This window comes from Gopherus flavomarginatus, chromosome 7, assembly GCF_025201925.1.
Source record: "Gopherus flavomarginatus isolate rGopFla2 chromosome 7, rGopFla2.mat.asm, whole genome shotgun sequence".
In the NCBI taxonomy this organism is placed as follows: Eukaryota; Metazoa; Chordata; order Testudines; family Testudinidae; genus Gopherus; species Gopherus flavomarginatus.
The window spans coordinates 107769432-107785994 of NC_066623.1; the positions used below are offsets into that span (position 1 = coordinate 107769432).

The following is a 16563-nucleotide window of genomic DNA, read 5'->3' on the forward strand; positions in this document are numbered from 1 at the left end:
GTTATTTACTTGTTCTCATAATATAAGAACTAAGGGCCACCAAATGAAATTAATGGGCAGCAGGTTTAAAGCAAATAAAAGGAAGTTCTTCACACAGCACACAGTCAACCTGTGGAACTCCTTACCTGATGCGGTTGTGAAGGTTAGGACTATAACAGGGTTTAAAAGATAACTAGATAAATTCATGGAGGTTAAGTCCATAAATGGCTATTAGCCAAGATGGATAAGGAATGGTGTCCCTAGCCTCTGTTTGTCAGAGGATGGAGATGGATGGCAGGAGAGAGATGACTTGATCATTACCTGTTAGGTTCACTCCTTCTGGGGCACCTGGCATTGGCCACTGTCGGCAGACAGGATACTAGGCTGGACCTTTGGTCTAACCCAGTACGGCCATTTGTATGTTCCTATGGTGAGGTAAGGATCCGGGTGCGGGTGGCTCATTGGGTTGTCCAGGTACAGGGGGAGTGGGGCTCACCGGCAGGGTTTTGAGTGCAGGAGGCTGAAGCTTGACGGGATGATCTGGGTATGAGGGGTTCTGGATGCACAGAGGTTGGGTGGATGGGGGAGCAGCTCTCTGTACAGGGATGTGTCCCCCTGAAGCTGAGGAGCGATGGGTGCAGGAATCAGGGGGTGGGGAAGAGGGGCAATTTGCAGGGCTTCCTGCAGCTGCGGGAGAAATCTGAGGCAGGGTGTTCTCCCCAGCCCAGCTGGGACTAGCAACTGAATCCGGTGCAGGGTTGGAGCCACCTTCTGGGTCCTTCCTAGTTCTGCCTCCTGCCCCACAGTGATTTACCTCTCTGCCAGCTGCCCTGGGTGCCTGAAATATACTGCTGGGGAGGCTCACATGACTGCTCTTGTGGCTTTGCTTTGCTTCCCCATCAGAAAGTCATTTTTCTGCAGGGAAGCAAAGAAATCTGCAGGGGATATACATTCTGTGCATGCACAGTAGCGTAAAATTCCCCCAGGAGTATAAATTAGTAATGCATAGGTAGATAGATTGCTCTAGATCAAGAGTTCTCAAGCTTTTTCTTTCTGTGGACCCCCAACATGCTATGAAAACTCCATGGCCCACAACTACTGTTTTTCTGCATATAAGAGCCAGGGCCAGCGTTAGGATGTAGCAAGCAGGGCAGTTTCCCAGGGCCCCATGTCACAGGGGACCCTGCGAAGCGAATTTGCTCAGGCTTCGGCTTCAGCCCTGGGTGGCAAGGCTTGGATCACCAGGCTTCAGCCCCATGCAGTGGGACTTTGGTTTTCTGCCATTAGCCCCAACAAGTCTAATGCCAGCCCTGCATGGCGAACCCCCTGAAAGCTGCTTGTGGCCCCCAAGGGGGCCCTAGTTGAGAACCACTGCTCTAGATTACATTGGTTTGTAATGGTCCCATCAAATCTATTTTGCACCAGCAAGGGTTTCCTTAATACCAGGGTCTTTACAGCATCTCTGCTCTGTCAGAGTGTTGTATGGAAACACCTGGGCTGAGGGTCTGGCACTTTGAGTTCAGACTAATTAGCAATCTGATGTTGAAATGGAAACTGAAATATGCATTAGGTCAGAAATCAAGGTATAATTTTGCTTTGAATATTTTGACTTCTATAGAATATTTATTCTCTCAGTAATCTCTTGTGTTCCTGATCTGCATCATACACTACAATCCATTTTTATGATCATTGGATTTCTGCTACAGAATTTACTAGCTGCTATACCTTTTGTGTTTTAAATCAATGCAGCGGAAATTCTCTTCTCCAAACCATGCTGTAGATCATTCATTCCAAACCATTACCATTGATACTAATAGGAGTTACAAATGTGAAAAAAGTGCAGAATATTATCACCATTTCTATAGTTACAAATATGCATTGTGACTTAAGGCAAATGAAAGGGCTTTGTCTTCTTGTACTGAAGAGTTTACAGTATAGGGCCCTGGTTTTGCCAACTCTACTAACAGTGAGTAGTGGCTTACTCCATGAATAGTTCTAGTGACATTAAGGTACTACTCAACATGAGTAACAGTGGCGGAATCAGGGCCTAGGGAAGACAGCATGCAGACAAGGGATGGGGAAGGGAGTTAACCAAAAGTCAGGTGGATTACATTATTTGTATTTGTCAGATCTCATAGTTACAAAATATATTCCACACTCTTTATATTTATATTGTGGATTTATCATTTAGGCTTGTCTGTAAAATGAGATTCAGCTAAGATAATTTTGCTGTAAAAAGTCTGGATTGGGGAAGGCAACAAAGGGAGAGAGTTTCCAGATATGGAAGATAAAAAATGTTCATTGTGCAATTGAAGTTGGCAACAGAACCAGCTCAAGATTATGCAGAAGGGCCTATAAATACATCAGTGAAGTACACAGCTCAAATATCTGTTGGTTTCCAAAATACAAATGACCCCCTCCCCCCCCAAAACAAACTATAAGCCAGATTTTAATACCATTACTAACGTTAAGCAGCACTTTACTCCACTAGTCATCCCACTGCCTTAAGTGAGACTGCCTGAAGAGGAAGTTTCGACTTTGTATGAATAAGGATTTGGTAATCTTGCCCCAAATATCTGAAACTATATCTGAATTAATAAAATAATGGGTCCAAACATATAGCAGTACTTTCATAATTAACATTTATGTCAGCTTTGAGAGCGAAGGTGTGGGCTTATTTTATTAAATACAAAATTTGATTAGATGGGTGTGAGCAGGGAAAACGTAACGCCTTTCATTTTGTAGGGTATAAATTAGGTGGACAGAAAAGCCATCTGTCTTTGAAACTCACTGCAGCACTTCAAAGGAAAAAAGCCAGTTTAACCATTTAAAAGCACTTTTCCAAATTTCTCCAGCACTGAACTCCACTCCTTTTTCCACTAGGGCCTGATTTGTTGCTTGCTTTCATTTTATACAGAAAAGTGCAGAGGGAGCAAAGTAGTTTCTGACTGTATTTTTCAATATTATATCACAAAACTAACCAGGAGGGGCCCAAGCTAAACCCCATAGCCTCATGTTTTAGGAGAGAGGGCCTTGAGCATCTGCAGGAAAACAGAGAAGTCCTGAAAATCAGCCATAGGGGGAGCAATAGAATTTTTGGCACTGTTTTTAAGTAGGTATTCCTAAACATTAGTAGCACCTGGAAGAAAGAAATCCCTGTAAGCAGGGAGTGGGAGTGGCAAAGAGATTTATGTGAGCGAAGAGGGGATTTTGAGTAACAGAAGGGATGATGGGACAACATTCACAGATAGAATCAAAGGTCAGAGAGAACAAAAAGTCATTGGGAATGAATTATAACAGTCCTTATTGGTGGGGTTTTTTTTCCGTATTGACTTTTTTAACTGTGCTTGGCCTATTTGTTTGTTTTTCTTCACGAGTGTAATAGACATTTACTCGAAAAAAGTTCTGAGCTGTGTTACAATGCTAATTAACCTTATAATCATGTGACTGGTTTTAGCCAGTCATAGTCACGCATTTTAAAATTCCATTCTGTGTCATTGTTGGGCTAGGGTTTATCAGCCATTTGTTAAACTGCTGCGTTTCATAATCCTCTGGTAGGTAACCTTGGACGTGTGGATCACATCACAGAGTTTGAGTATGACCTGTTCATTAGGCCGGATACCTGTAACCCACGCTTTCGAGTTTGGTTCAACTTCACTGTTGAAAATGTGAAAGAGTCACAGGTAAGTTCAAGTTAAATAGTATGATTCGTTCACAATTACTTTATTGGAGAATAAAAGGTATTTTCTTATTTAAAATTAAACAAAAAATAAATCCTTCCAGGGTAGTTAGTGACTATATGCCATACAATAAATGATTTTCTTTTGAATCCTGAATGGAGAAAAGCAGATATCACCATTTGTTTTTCAACTACTTAAGTTGGAGATAGATACCAATACACTAGCCAGAGTATTTAAAATTGCCACAGTACAGTAATAACTAGTATATGTTTGTGATTGTTTATGCAAACCCCGGAGTGGGCCTGCAGCGGTTAAAAGGCAATATTGGACCCAGGTAGCTCAGCCCCTATAGGCCTGCCCAGCCCACTGCAGCTGGAGGAGCAGGTTAAAATGAATTCAGGAGCTCGGGCAAGGAGTAATGAACAGTCTGTAAAAGAGAAGAATCCTTCTCCAGGAAGCCAGTCAGAAGGTGGAGCCTGAGAGGGGACAAGATAGTGGGTAAGGCCCCCAAGCAGTGCCTTCTTCAACCACCACTCAGTTTGAGAAACCGCTTGTCATGGAGGGCCCTGCTCATTTGGACTTTGTTTGTGATGCTATTGACTATTTAGTTAGGGCCCCACAAATTTATGGGTTATTTTGGTCAATTTCACATTTTAAGATGTCTACATTTGAAATTTCACAGTGTTGTAACCATGGGGCACCTGACCCCAAAGGGGATCATGTGGGGGCTGTCAAAAAGTTGTTGTAAGGGGGTTGCAGGAAGGTCATCCTTGCTTCTGCACTGCCTTTCTGCAGCTGGGAGAAGTTCCCAGATAGGGATGTGGGTCTGATCTCACCTGTGCTGCTGGGAGCACCCCAGCCAGGGGCTCCTAGCTGCTAGTCCCAGCCAGGTTGGGGGGAGGGACAGGACTCCCTCTTCCCCTGCATGGCTGTTCTTGGAGCAGGGGGGAAGATCAGGCCCACGTCTGGGTACCTCCCTCGCTTCAGGGACACTCTCACTTGTGCAGTGCGGTCGCAGAGCTTCCTACGTCCAGGGGAAGTACCCAGAGTTGGGTCTGATCTCCTCCCAAGAGCAGCTGTGCAGGGGAAGAGGAAGTCCTGTTCCTCCCTATCCAGGACAAGGTTATCAGCTGGAGCTCAGTGCATGGTAGGCGCCCCCAGCAGGGGCATCCCCAGCCCTGCCTCTCTCTCTCCCCTCCAATAGCTAGATTTCATGGAGGAGGGCTGATGTCACAGTCTATGACACATTTTTCACGGCTGTGAATTTGGAAGGGTCCTAACTATAGGGGCCATATCCCCAAACTGAAGGAGCATATATGTAGGAAGTAGCCCAGGATGGCAAATTTAGGCCCAGTAGAGAGGGAAGGCCTGGGTTCCCCTACCATGTCCCACTTAAGGGCAAAGGCCCAGACATAGTGGGAGACCCAAACACTGTTGACCTGGGGACAGGAGCCACCCATTGTTACTGCCCTCTCTGATAGCAAGCCAAGGGGTTGGAGGTCAGGTGCACTAATCACTAGGCCGCCTGGCCCGCCAAACACTCTAGCACAATATTATTTTGTTAACATATATACAAAGCAAACAATGCTTGTACAGAACTTGAAAAAGAATCCAAAACAGAATGAACATAGTTATAACCATTCAACTATTGGGACTCAAGCCAGCAGTCAAAACAGTTGGGGCATCAAGGTAGAGTTACAAATAGATATTGTTTTAGCACCTTTTAGAAAGTGAAAAGTATTATGCAGGAATGAACCATAGAGAAAAAGGAGCTGGTCTCTAAGTTAGAAACGTTATTTTTCATTAAAAGTGTTGGTGCAAAAAACTAACTTCTTAATCTTCACTTTATCAGTTGCTTTAAATTAAAAAAATGCAAACTTTCATATTGACAAATCAGCTAAGCTTTCATTCCACTTGTCATGTGCCATTCTTTGTGTTTTATCCTGACATTCTGTCTCAAGGAATTTATCATAATCAGTGTAATTCTCAGTTAATGGAAAGTAGTTTATTTAGTCAAAGAAGGAAAACATTTGCTCAAGCTTGATATTTGTATTCTTATTGGGGTAATATCTTTATATCCACCACTATCCCATCCTTGTTACAACTAGAAATCATGAAATTGTATATCTGACTTCCTGGAGCCTGATACTTTATCAGCCCTTTCTCCCTGCTGTGCTTTAGTCAACTATGATCAAATTATATAGTCATGAGATGAATGAGAATCTGTCTCAAGGAGGCAGAGAGATCTGGTGGAAAGATACAATATATATAGAGAGAGAGCTTACAGGATATTTGTTTTCACAGTTGTCTACATGAAAGAGAATAGTTTCACTATTAAGTTTGACTTGTGAGGTCTGTTTTTATAACGTGTCTTCCTATAATCTTTTTTTCATCTCTCCAATTTCCTTTAAAATGAGACCTGCATGAATGTAATCTAGTCTGGAACCTTATTTAGGGCTTCGTACTAGGGTACATAAGCAGTATTAGTCTTTGCAGCCCAGCTATATTAAATGAATGTTTAAAAATTGGTACATCAAACATACTGTATAACCTGGTTTGTGCTTTTTGATTATTTTCTTTTGTTCTATTAGGAAATGAGAAAAGCAAAGAACATATGGTTCAGTGTATCATAGAACACACAAACTAGTTTTTTAAACAATATATTTGTAAAAATCTATGGAAAGTAAGCATCCCATTACTTCTGTCTAAAAGTAATTCTCAGTTTAGGCCTAGCATTAAATATTCTTATGTGACATTACATTTATTATGGATTCAGTACAAAGAAGTTGTGAGAGGAAAGCAAGTCTACACATTTAAATATTGTTGATCAGGTTTCAGCCAGTTAGGGAGGAAATCTGATGGAGTGTCTGGACTGTTTAAGGTTGGTCTTCTTTATTTTAAGGTTCTTTAAATACTTGATTTGAATCACTTAGTTTACTTGGACTTGAAAGTCTGTTCACTAGACATTATTTTTTCTGGCCCTTTGTTTGCTTGTTATTAAAATCTCTTCAGACTTGTCTGATATCATGAACTGTGTGACGTCCATGTTCACAAAGAAATTAATTGCATTTCAAGGCTACCATGAGAAAACAAGACACAATCTTTCATTATCTGACTATTTCTCACAATTCATCAATCCTGTTTTTCTCCTGTTGCACCAAACTACTGCTCATTGACACACAACAGGGACAAGTGATTAAAAAGGTAAAACAATTTGAAAGAGAGCTAAAGTAATAAGATACCATGGTACAAAGACAACAGTCATTACAAGCATTAGGAACCTTTAGTTGTGCTATACACTTTTTTGTTTTGTTTCTTCTGTGCTAGCCTCAGACAATAATTTAGTTTTAACAAGTATGCTGCTTCTCCCCCTACATTCATAACACTGAGGATGGTGAATGGAATCACAGAAGATGGAAAAGAGAGACCTATTAGGTTATTAGTCCATCTCACTGTCAGTGTAGGATTGTTCCCTGGAGTACATTTTCTATTTTTTTTTGTGTGTGTACAATCCTATTTAAAATGTCTCAAATGATGAGGTTTCCACCATTAATGTCTAGAGACATTCCATAGCCTCTGATCTCTCCGACAAGAGGTGTTCCCTGATATTCAGCCTTGGTTTTTCATCATAAGTGCGTCCTTCCAGCTCTCTGAATTTTTTATCCCTTTTCTTTGGACTTCCTCAGTATGTCTCTGGTAACGTGGAGCCCAGAGCTGAATGGAGTATTCCAAGTATAATGATATTTCCACTATCTAGAGAGAGGACTGTAGACTCCCTGTTCCTTGATGCCTCAGAATATACAGCCCAAAACTGCAATGGTTGCATTTTCCTGCTACATCACTATGCAAACTTGTGTCTAATTTGCTGTCTACTATCACCCATAGGTCTCTTTCAAAACTGTTGCTTCCTTCCTCCCATTATGTATATGTTGTGTGATGGCCATGTGACAGGGCTGATTCCTCCCAGCCCTAGGAAAGAAAATTGAACACAGATCTCTTTCATGGCAGTCAGACCACTAGCCTTAATTATTTTTGGTATATTTTTATGATAAGTATATTTTATTGGCTTGTTAATATTTCTGAGATTTCAATATTTTGTTTTGCTTGAAGACTATGTAATAAGCTCTTTCTCACCCCAACTTTGATTTTGTACATTATTTGTTTTATGTTCTCATCTTAATTTTATTCTTTTTCTAATCAAGAATAATTAAAAGAAATAGTTAAAAGGTTATATTTATGCGAATAAAGAACTGGCATGTGCAAAGGCAGCTAACATCTATATGATCTAGAATTTGACCTTTCGATCTCCAGTGTATGGTTTCAGACTCCTCGATCAGGCGGTCCTCTATCAGTGATAAGATCTGAACAGTGAATTTCTTTACACATTTGCTCAAGTGAATTCAATTAACACCAATATTGGAAAGTACAAAAAGAAATGGATATGTTATGCATAAGGACTATAATCATGCAATGATTGCACTTACAATAACGATGAAAGAGAATGAAGGAAATGAGATTTGCTGTGGAACACATGGTCCCATGGGCAAAGCCTCCAATTTCTGTAATTATAAGTGTCAAAGGCTGCTGACTATTTCTAGATAACATTCTTTACTGGGCCAGGTTTGTTTCCCATTAATTTCAGCTGTGCCATTCATAACATCATCCATAATTTTACTAATTTTTCTCTCCATGGAACCTCAAATTGGATCAAGTGTAGTACCCAGATTATATTTTAAATATGTACCAGTAATGTACGTATTGATTCAGATCCAGGCTCACTTCTAAGATGGCTTCCCTTTGAAAGCATCAGCAGGAAATGTTTATCCACCTGAGAACTGGAACAAAGAAGGTTAATTTATAAAATATAAATTTAAAAATTATTCTGTTAAATGTGAATTGGAAGATTTTACAGTTGAATATTATTATTTATATTGTGCTAGCACCCAGAGACTGCAATCAGAGAACTGACTCTCATTATGCTAGGTGATGCACAATGGACCCTGTCTTGACTATCTCTAAGAATATGATGACAGATAACAGTTGAATACAACAAGCAGACAGAAGGAGTACAAGGTAATAGCAAGAGGGTTATGATAGGTGTAATAAACTGTGGTCACATTCCATACATATTACACATAGCGACAAAGAATCCTGTGGCACCTTATAGACTAACAGACGTATTGGAGCATAAACTTTCGTGGGTGAATACCCACTTCGTTATCTGCGAAAGTTTGTGCTCCAATATGTCTGTTAGTCTGTAAGGTGCCATAGGACTCTTTGTTGCTTTTTACAGATCCAGACTAACATGGCTACCCCTCTGATGTATTATACATATGTATCCCCAAAATAACTGCTGCACACGTGGATACTCTGAACGAGGGGTCAGCAACCTTTCAGAAGTGGTGTGCCAAGTCTTCATTTATTTACTCTGATTTAAGGTTTCATGTGCCAGTAATACATTTTAACGTTTTTAGAAGGTCTCTTTCTATATTCTGTAATATATAACTAAACTATTGGTGTATGTAAAGTAAATAAGGTTTTTAAAATGTTTAAGAAGTTTCATTTAAAATTAAATTAAAATGCAGAGTCCCCAGACCGGTGGGAAGGACCCAGGCAGTGTGAGTGCCACTGAAAATCAGCTTGGATGCCCCCTTCGGCACACGTGCCATAGGTTGCCTACCCCTGCTCCGAACAATTGTTCCATTATGAGAAATCCATATTCAAAAGCAGTATTTCCACTGGGATTAGAAAGGAGAATTAACCCACAGATGTTTGCCAATGCTGTGAAATCATTCCATCAATATCTGTTCTTGATGTGGAAGAGTTCAAAATTTATGAAAATTCCCCCATTGCAGAATGGTATGTTTGAAATGTCAGTGGGTGTCAAGTTCGTTGGCTTATATCAGTGGGCCTGCAGATACCATGAACTCATGTAAGTACCCAAAGTTTTCCTTACTATGATGATCATAAGTGTCATATCTAATTTAAAAACAAACAAACCAACCTGCTGCCGAAGAAAATAGCTTGGCAACTGCAAAGCATTTCCCTGCAAGTTTCTGTTCACATTGTTCTGCAGAAATAGGACCACAGTCCCTCCAAATTATGGCCCTGATTATAGGATGATCTTTATACACAGGACATAAAATTACCATTATCTGGAAGGGCTTTTTTCCTCATCAGAGAGTAAGAAATTAGTATTTGGAATTATGCACCCCCAGAGGTACTGATACAATACACCTTACTGGGCCAAAGGAAAAGAATAGACAGGTGCCAATAGTGTTTGATGGTATAAATGGCATTAGATGCTAGCCTATAGTCACTTTTATTAACCAACACAGGGCTAAAATTGATCAGATGTCCAATCCAACTCTCATTTATGACACTGCGAGTCTTTCCATTAATTCTTTAAAAGTCAGCTCAAGACCCAAATGTTGCATCAGGAAGAATTTCTTCTCAGCGTGCTCTCTTTCAGTCACTCTATAAAATACAGTATATTTATAGAGAGAGATAGCTGACTCACCATCCTTCAGAATATGAAACTGGGACCATTTATAGGATAGGTGGGCACATGATCAATTTGTTATGAATGCAGGGAGCTAGTACTGGTGGCTCCTTAGCCTTTCTGTGATCTTTTTTGTAATTTAAAAAAATCATTAATGACTCTGATTTTTAACAATATTCATTTATTATCTTGACCTTGGAGAGTGCAGTGTAATTAGTTATATCTGCAGGAAAAAAACAGTGGTTCTTCGAGTGCTTGCTCATGTCCATTCCAACGTAAGTGTGCGCACACTGTGTGCACCGCTTTTGGAAAGTTTTTCCCTCAGTGGTAACTGTTGGGTCAACTGTGGGACCCCCTGGAGTTGCACCCTCATGACATGGTATATAGGGTCCTGCCACCCCACTGTCCCCTTGTCATAAACAGATAGCTAAGGGTTAATGTCTCTTTCACCTAAAAAAGGGTTAACAAGCAGTGACCTAAAACACCTGACCAGAGGACCAATCAGAAAACAAGATTTTTTTTCAAATCTGGGTGGAGGGAAGTTTTGGGTGTGAGTTCTTTGTTCTTTGTCTTGTGTCTATGCCCTCTCGGCTATGAGAGTGATTTTTCTATCTCCAGCTTTCTAATCTTCTGTTTCCAAGTTGTAAGTACAAGAATAGTAAGACAATAATAGGTTTATATTGTTTTCTTTTGTATTTACATGTGTGTAGTTGCTGAAATGGTTAAATTGTATTCTTTTTGGATAAGGCTGTTTATTCATTTTTTTATTTTAAGCAAATGACCCTGTATTTGTCACCTTAATACAGAGAGACCATTTTTATGTCCTTTTTCTTTCTTTTTTATATAAAACTTTCTTTTTAAGACCTGTGGGAGTTTTTCTTTAGTGGAGACTCCAGGGAATTGAGTCTGCAGCTCACCAGGGAATTGGTGGGAGGAAGAAGTCAGGGGGAAAATCTCTTTGTGTTAGATTTACTAGCCTGACTTTGCATACCCTCTGGGTGACGGGGGGAAGAGAGATTAGCTCTCTCGGTACTTGTGTTTTCCAGGACTGGAAACAGGGAGGGTGGAGTCCCTCTGTTTAGATTCACGGAGCTTGCTTCTGTATATCTTTCCAGGAACCCAGGGAGGGAACACCTGGAGGAGAGGAGGGGGAAGGGAAATGGTCTGTTCCCCTTTGTTGTGAGACTCAAGGAATCTGAGTCTTGGGGTCCCCCAGGGAAGGTTTTGGGGAGACTACAGTGAGCTAGGCACTGTAAAAATCCCTGGCTGGTGGCAGCGTTATCAGGTTCAAGCTGGTAACTAAGCTTGGAGGTTTTCATGCTAACACCCATATTTTGGACGCTAAGGTCCAGATCTGGGAAAAATGTTATGACACCCCTCAGTTCCTTCTTACTGCCTGTGATGGTTGCTGAAACGTTGCTTGTCTTATTGCGTTTCACAAGTGTTGCTTCTCAGTGGACTTCTCTGTAAAATAAATTGTAAATAGTTACTATTAGAATTATGTTAACATAGTTAAGTAGCGTAGTGTAGTTAGTAGTGTTCCTCACCTTGCAGGGCTAGCCTGCCCTGGCCATTGGGATATGCCTCTGTCCTAGGGTGTCAAACTGTGTATGGCATGCCACAAACCGATGCTGATGAGTGACCCATATGATAGTTGCCTTAAAATTGAAGAGCTCTGTTCCCTGACCAGGAATCGAACCTGGGCCATGGTAGTGAAAGCGCCGAATCCTAAACTAAGCACTAGATCACCAAGGAGGTGATGCTGTTGTTATCAGTGTGTTTGCCCCAACACTTGATTCTACTGAGGATATCAAGGAACAATTCTATACAGATCTTGGCAGAGTCTTGACCAACATTCCCAAGCAGGACAAGATCATTCTCAGAGTTTCAACGCTAGAGTCAGGCAGGAGTCAGATCTCTGGAATGGCACTATCAGAAAAGAAGGAGTAGGAAAGACTAACTCCGATGGCATCCTCCTCTTGAGCAAATACCTAGAACATGACCTGATCATCACGAACACCCTCTTTAGATAAAGTGAGATGTATAAGACCACCTGGAGACATCTTCACTCCAGGCATTGGCACATTCTTGACTATGTTATTGTTAGAGCTCGAGATTGGAAGGATGTCTTCATCACGAGGACCATTCATGGAACCGATGGCTGTTGGACAGATCATCGCCTTGTTAGATCAATCATGAATTTCCAGATCACCTCAAGGCATCGCAGGCAGGCAAAATCAGTACAAAAGAAATTCAGCATCAAGTCCCTTTAAGATATAGTGACTCAGGAGAAACTTCAGCAGTATCACCAAGAGAAGTTTGATGCTATGCCTATAGCTGATGATGATAATGAAAATTTCTGGAAGGGATTAAAGACTGCCGTTCTCTCGGCATGTGTTGAGTCTATTGGCTAAATCACCCGCCATCACCAAGATTGGTTTGATAAGAATGATGCTGAGATTCAGGCCCTGCTTGACCAGAAGAGAAAAGCTCATCGCATGTGGCAGAATGACATATCACACCAGCAGAAGGAAGAGTTATACAAGCAACTCAAGGCTGAAGCCCAAAGGAAAATCCTTGACATCAAAAATAAGTGGTGTCAAGAAAAGGCCAAGGAGATTGAGATTTATGCTGATAAAGATGACATGAGGAGTTTCTTTCAGGCAGTAAGGGCCATTTACGGTCCATGATCCCATAGACCCACATCACTCCGAGCCCAAGATGGGTCAACATATTTTAAGGACAGCAAAGCCAGACGGAAGGAACATTTTGAGTTACTCCTGAACCGTGAGTCATCTGTCTCTGATGCCACTATTGAATCTATACCCTCAACAGCATGAAAGAGAATTTCTTGCTGCCCCCCTACCCTTGAAGAAGTAACACAACCTATTATGCAAACTAAGAACAACAAGGCAGCAGGGCCAGATGGCATACCAGCTGAAGTCTACAAGTTTGGAGGTGAAGAACTGGCAGGGAAGCTCCACAAACTTTTTCTTCATATCTAGTGTAATGAGAAGATTCCGGAAGACTTGAGAAACACTAACAGTGTTACAATCTTTAAGAAAGGAGATAAGTCGGAGTGTGGAAACTGTCGAGGCATTGCCTTGCTAGCTATAGCAGGGAAGATTCTTGCCTGTGTCCTCTAAAACCATTTACTTCTCCTTGCTGAGGAAATATTGCCAGAATCTCAGTGCAGTTTTAGACCATCCCGCAGGACAACTGACATGATCTTCATTGCCCACCAAATCGATGAAAAGTCTTGCGAGCAAAATCAGGACCTGTACATGGCTTTCATTGATGTGACAAAGGCGAAGGTTTGTTTTTTTTATAATTCTAATTATTTAGATAATTTTATGGGCAGATGGAAACCTGGATGGTCCAGGCAGGTGTCTGATTCACGACCGAGGCCCACGACACCATGACCAGAAACCTAGGGAGAAACATATGTTTTGAGCTGATTGGCATGCATCCATTTTAGTTTATCAGGTAGCTGAAGCTGGTACACTACTGAGGAGATGCAGTTTACAATGGAGTACGGACTCACCCACTTAGTGTTTAGGGTGTGGTCTGCTTTTTTTTAGTTTTTGCAACAATACCTTGTTTCTAGTTTGCCATTTTTGGATGCTTTTAACCACGATTTTTTTGCGTTTGGCCTTTTTTTAATTTAAAGGGGCCTTTATGGCTTTGTGAGTTTTACAGAGCTTTTTCCTCTGCTGGGCAATATACCGACTGTTTGGTGAATTGGCGAGTAAATTTTTTTTTTATTTTTACAGATTACCCCACATTATCGGACGACTGAAAAGGATGGTAGGGGGTGTATTTGGTACCTTGGCGGTTAGAATTGCATAAAGTTGCCAAAATAGGAGGCAGCTTTCAGGGCCAATCCATTCCCAAGCTTGAGCACATTTTATGGAGGGCGTTTTTAAGATTTTGGCTTTGCCTTTTTACAGTGCCGCTGCTTTTTGGCTGATAACTGATGTGAATTTGTTGTTTGATATTTAGGCCACAAGCAGCGACTTAAGAACTTTTTGTACAAAAGCCCCCCCTTGGTCAGAGTCGATAATTTGAGGTGTGCCAAACCAGCAGAAGATTTTTTTTTAAGAGTTTTGTGGCAGCCACAGCCGCTGTATTAACCTTGGTTGGGTATAGGCTTGGATTGCCACCTGGTTATTAATCTGCACTTTTAGTTGCTTAATTTTTACTAGCTGTTGGGTACACATCTCTTCCCTTCTCCCCAACTTTTTGTTTTGTTTTGTTCCGAAAACATTTGATACCACATGGCCGCCTCAGTTTATATTAATCCCACAGCTGCCCCTAGGTTTTTACTCCTCTGCTTTTTATACTCGGCATACAGGTCTAGTAAATCCTGCCAAGTATGCACGCCTCTCTGAAGCTCCCCCATGGAACCCCAGGGATTGTATTCCACTTTGGTGAGAACCCTTTCCAACTGGGAGAGGTCCTCATCTCCCTTTGAAAAAAAGGCAACAGGATTCAGTTCCTTTTTGCTGCCTCTCCCGCAGCACAGGCATCCAGTTCACCAGCCTCCGAGGGCCCCACCAGGCTGGGCAGCCAGGCTTCCATCTCCACGCCCCCTAATGCCCGTGCGTCCAGCCTTGAACCCATCGTTGATGCCATTGCCCATGACTGTAGGACTTCCGAGTCCGTAGTTGTACCCTTTTGTTTTTTGAACGCGTAGTTATTACAATCCGTTAGTACTGCTCTTAAGGTTTTTTAAATTACTTGAGATTTCATGTTGCCCATGCTGGCAGCGGGGCTTATAATGTTCACCCCCCCTGGGCTGGAGGGAGGGGTGCTAAGCCACCCTCTATATTACTAGGTTTACTAGCACTGAGGGTCCATACACCAAATACAAAGCCCCTCCTGGGCAGAGCGAGAAACCCCAAGTGTTTTTTTCTTTTATACTCAGGCATGCTATGGCTGAGGGTGTATGCACCGAGGATTTTTTTTTTTGCTTGGAGCATTTTAATTTAATTTTAAATGAAGCTTCTTAAACATTTTTAAAAACCTTATTTACTTTACATACAACAGTAGTTTAGTTATATATTATAGACTTATAGAAAGAGACCTAAAAACTTTTAAATGTATTACTGGCATGCGAAACCTTAAATTAGAGTGAAAAAATGAAGACTCGGCACGCCACTTCTGAGAAGTTGCCGACCCTTGTGCTAGAGAGTCATGTACATTGGAATGGACATGAGTAAGTACTCAAAGAAGAAAAATGGTTACTAACCTTTCTGTAACTGTTGTCCTTCAAGATGTGTTACTCATGTCCATTCCAAAACCTGCCCTTCCACCCATCTGTTGGAGTTGCTGGCAAGAAGGAACTGAGGGGGTTGCAGGTTCCTATATACCATGCCCTGAAGGCACAACTTCAGGGTGCATCAGAGCCAATCTGACAGATACGACTAAGGGAAAAACTTTCCAGTGGCAATGCATGTGGCGCATGCACACCTACATTGGAATGGACATGACCAACCCAACACATCTTGAAGAAGAACAGTTATAGAAAGGTTAGTAACCATTTTTTATTATTTGGACTGGATTCTGTGGGCTGCCAAAGCCATGTTGTGCTGTTCTTAAACCTTCCAGAGATTCCCAGCTGAGGACATCCCTTTGTGGGAATTCTCCACTGGTGTAGCTTTTTGTCCTATACCAGCTGCCTTTGCACCTCCAGAGAAAGGGGGAGAAGGAAGCAAATCAAAAGTAGTTTGAGGGCAGTATGCCCAAACCTTCATTGTTGTCAGGGCCCTGATGCCAGTGGTGCCAACAGTGTAAATTAGAGTGAGACCCCGTCTGTTCTAATTTATACTGGAGCTAGTCAGCTCTGTATCAGAGAGCCAGAAATGCCTCTCTGTGGCTGCTACTGTCTCAGATGTGGTGGGGAGCTGGCGCCTTTGTATGTCAGTATGAATTTGATTGTATTTACTTTTTTATATTATCCTTTCCCATCCAAAGGAAGAGATTCTTCACATTATTAGTAATTCAAATCACTAGTATCAGAGTGCTTTATAAAATTCATATTCCTACCAGAGCTTCATTTTAAAAGACTGCTAAGTGTGTGTACGTGCGCAAGTGTGTGTGTGTGTATGAAAGGGCACATTATATTTAACAAGCTTTGTAAATTGGATAGTGTATCCTTTTCTGTTAAGGAGTTTAATTCTGAAAGTTTCACATTTGAACTCTTTCATCTTTTTCATCCAACAGTATTTGATAACCAGCTTGAAATATATTTTATGTAGTGTATTCCATCAAACATACAGTTATATCAAAGTTTGGCTTAACGTATTCATTGCTGAATTATTTGCACATAATTTTATTAATCTTCCTGTGACTAGCACCATCCTGCTTTACAAATCTGGCTGGAGCACAAGTGCCTCATTT

At 41.3% G+C, this 16563-nt stretch overlaps 1 protein-coding gene across 2 annotated transcripts in view; it reads left to right on the forward strand.

The window, feature by feature from the left end:
• The window catches only part of AGBL4 (AGBL carboxypeptidase 4), a 1420515-nt gene that overhangs the window by 74200 nt on the left and 1329752 nt on the right, over positions 1 to 16563 (forward strand). Inside the window, exon 3 of one of the 2 annotated variants that reach the window (XM_050961715.1) lies at positions 3538 to 3662. The exons of the other annotated variant lie outside the window; for it this stretch is intronic. Within the exon in view, the coding sequence (XP_050817672.1) occupies positions 3538 to 3662 (125 nt within the window). The remainder of the gene's footprint in view (positions 1 to 3537; positions 3663 to 16563) is intronic. 2 annotated transcript variants of the gene reach the window in all.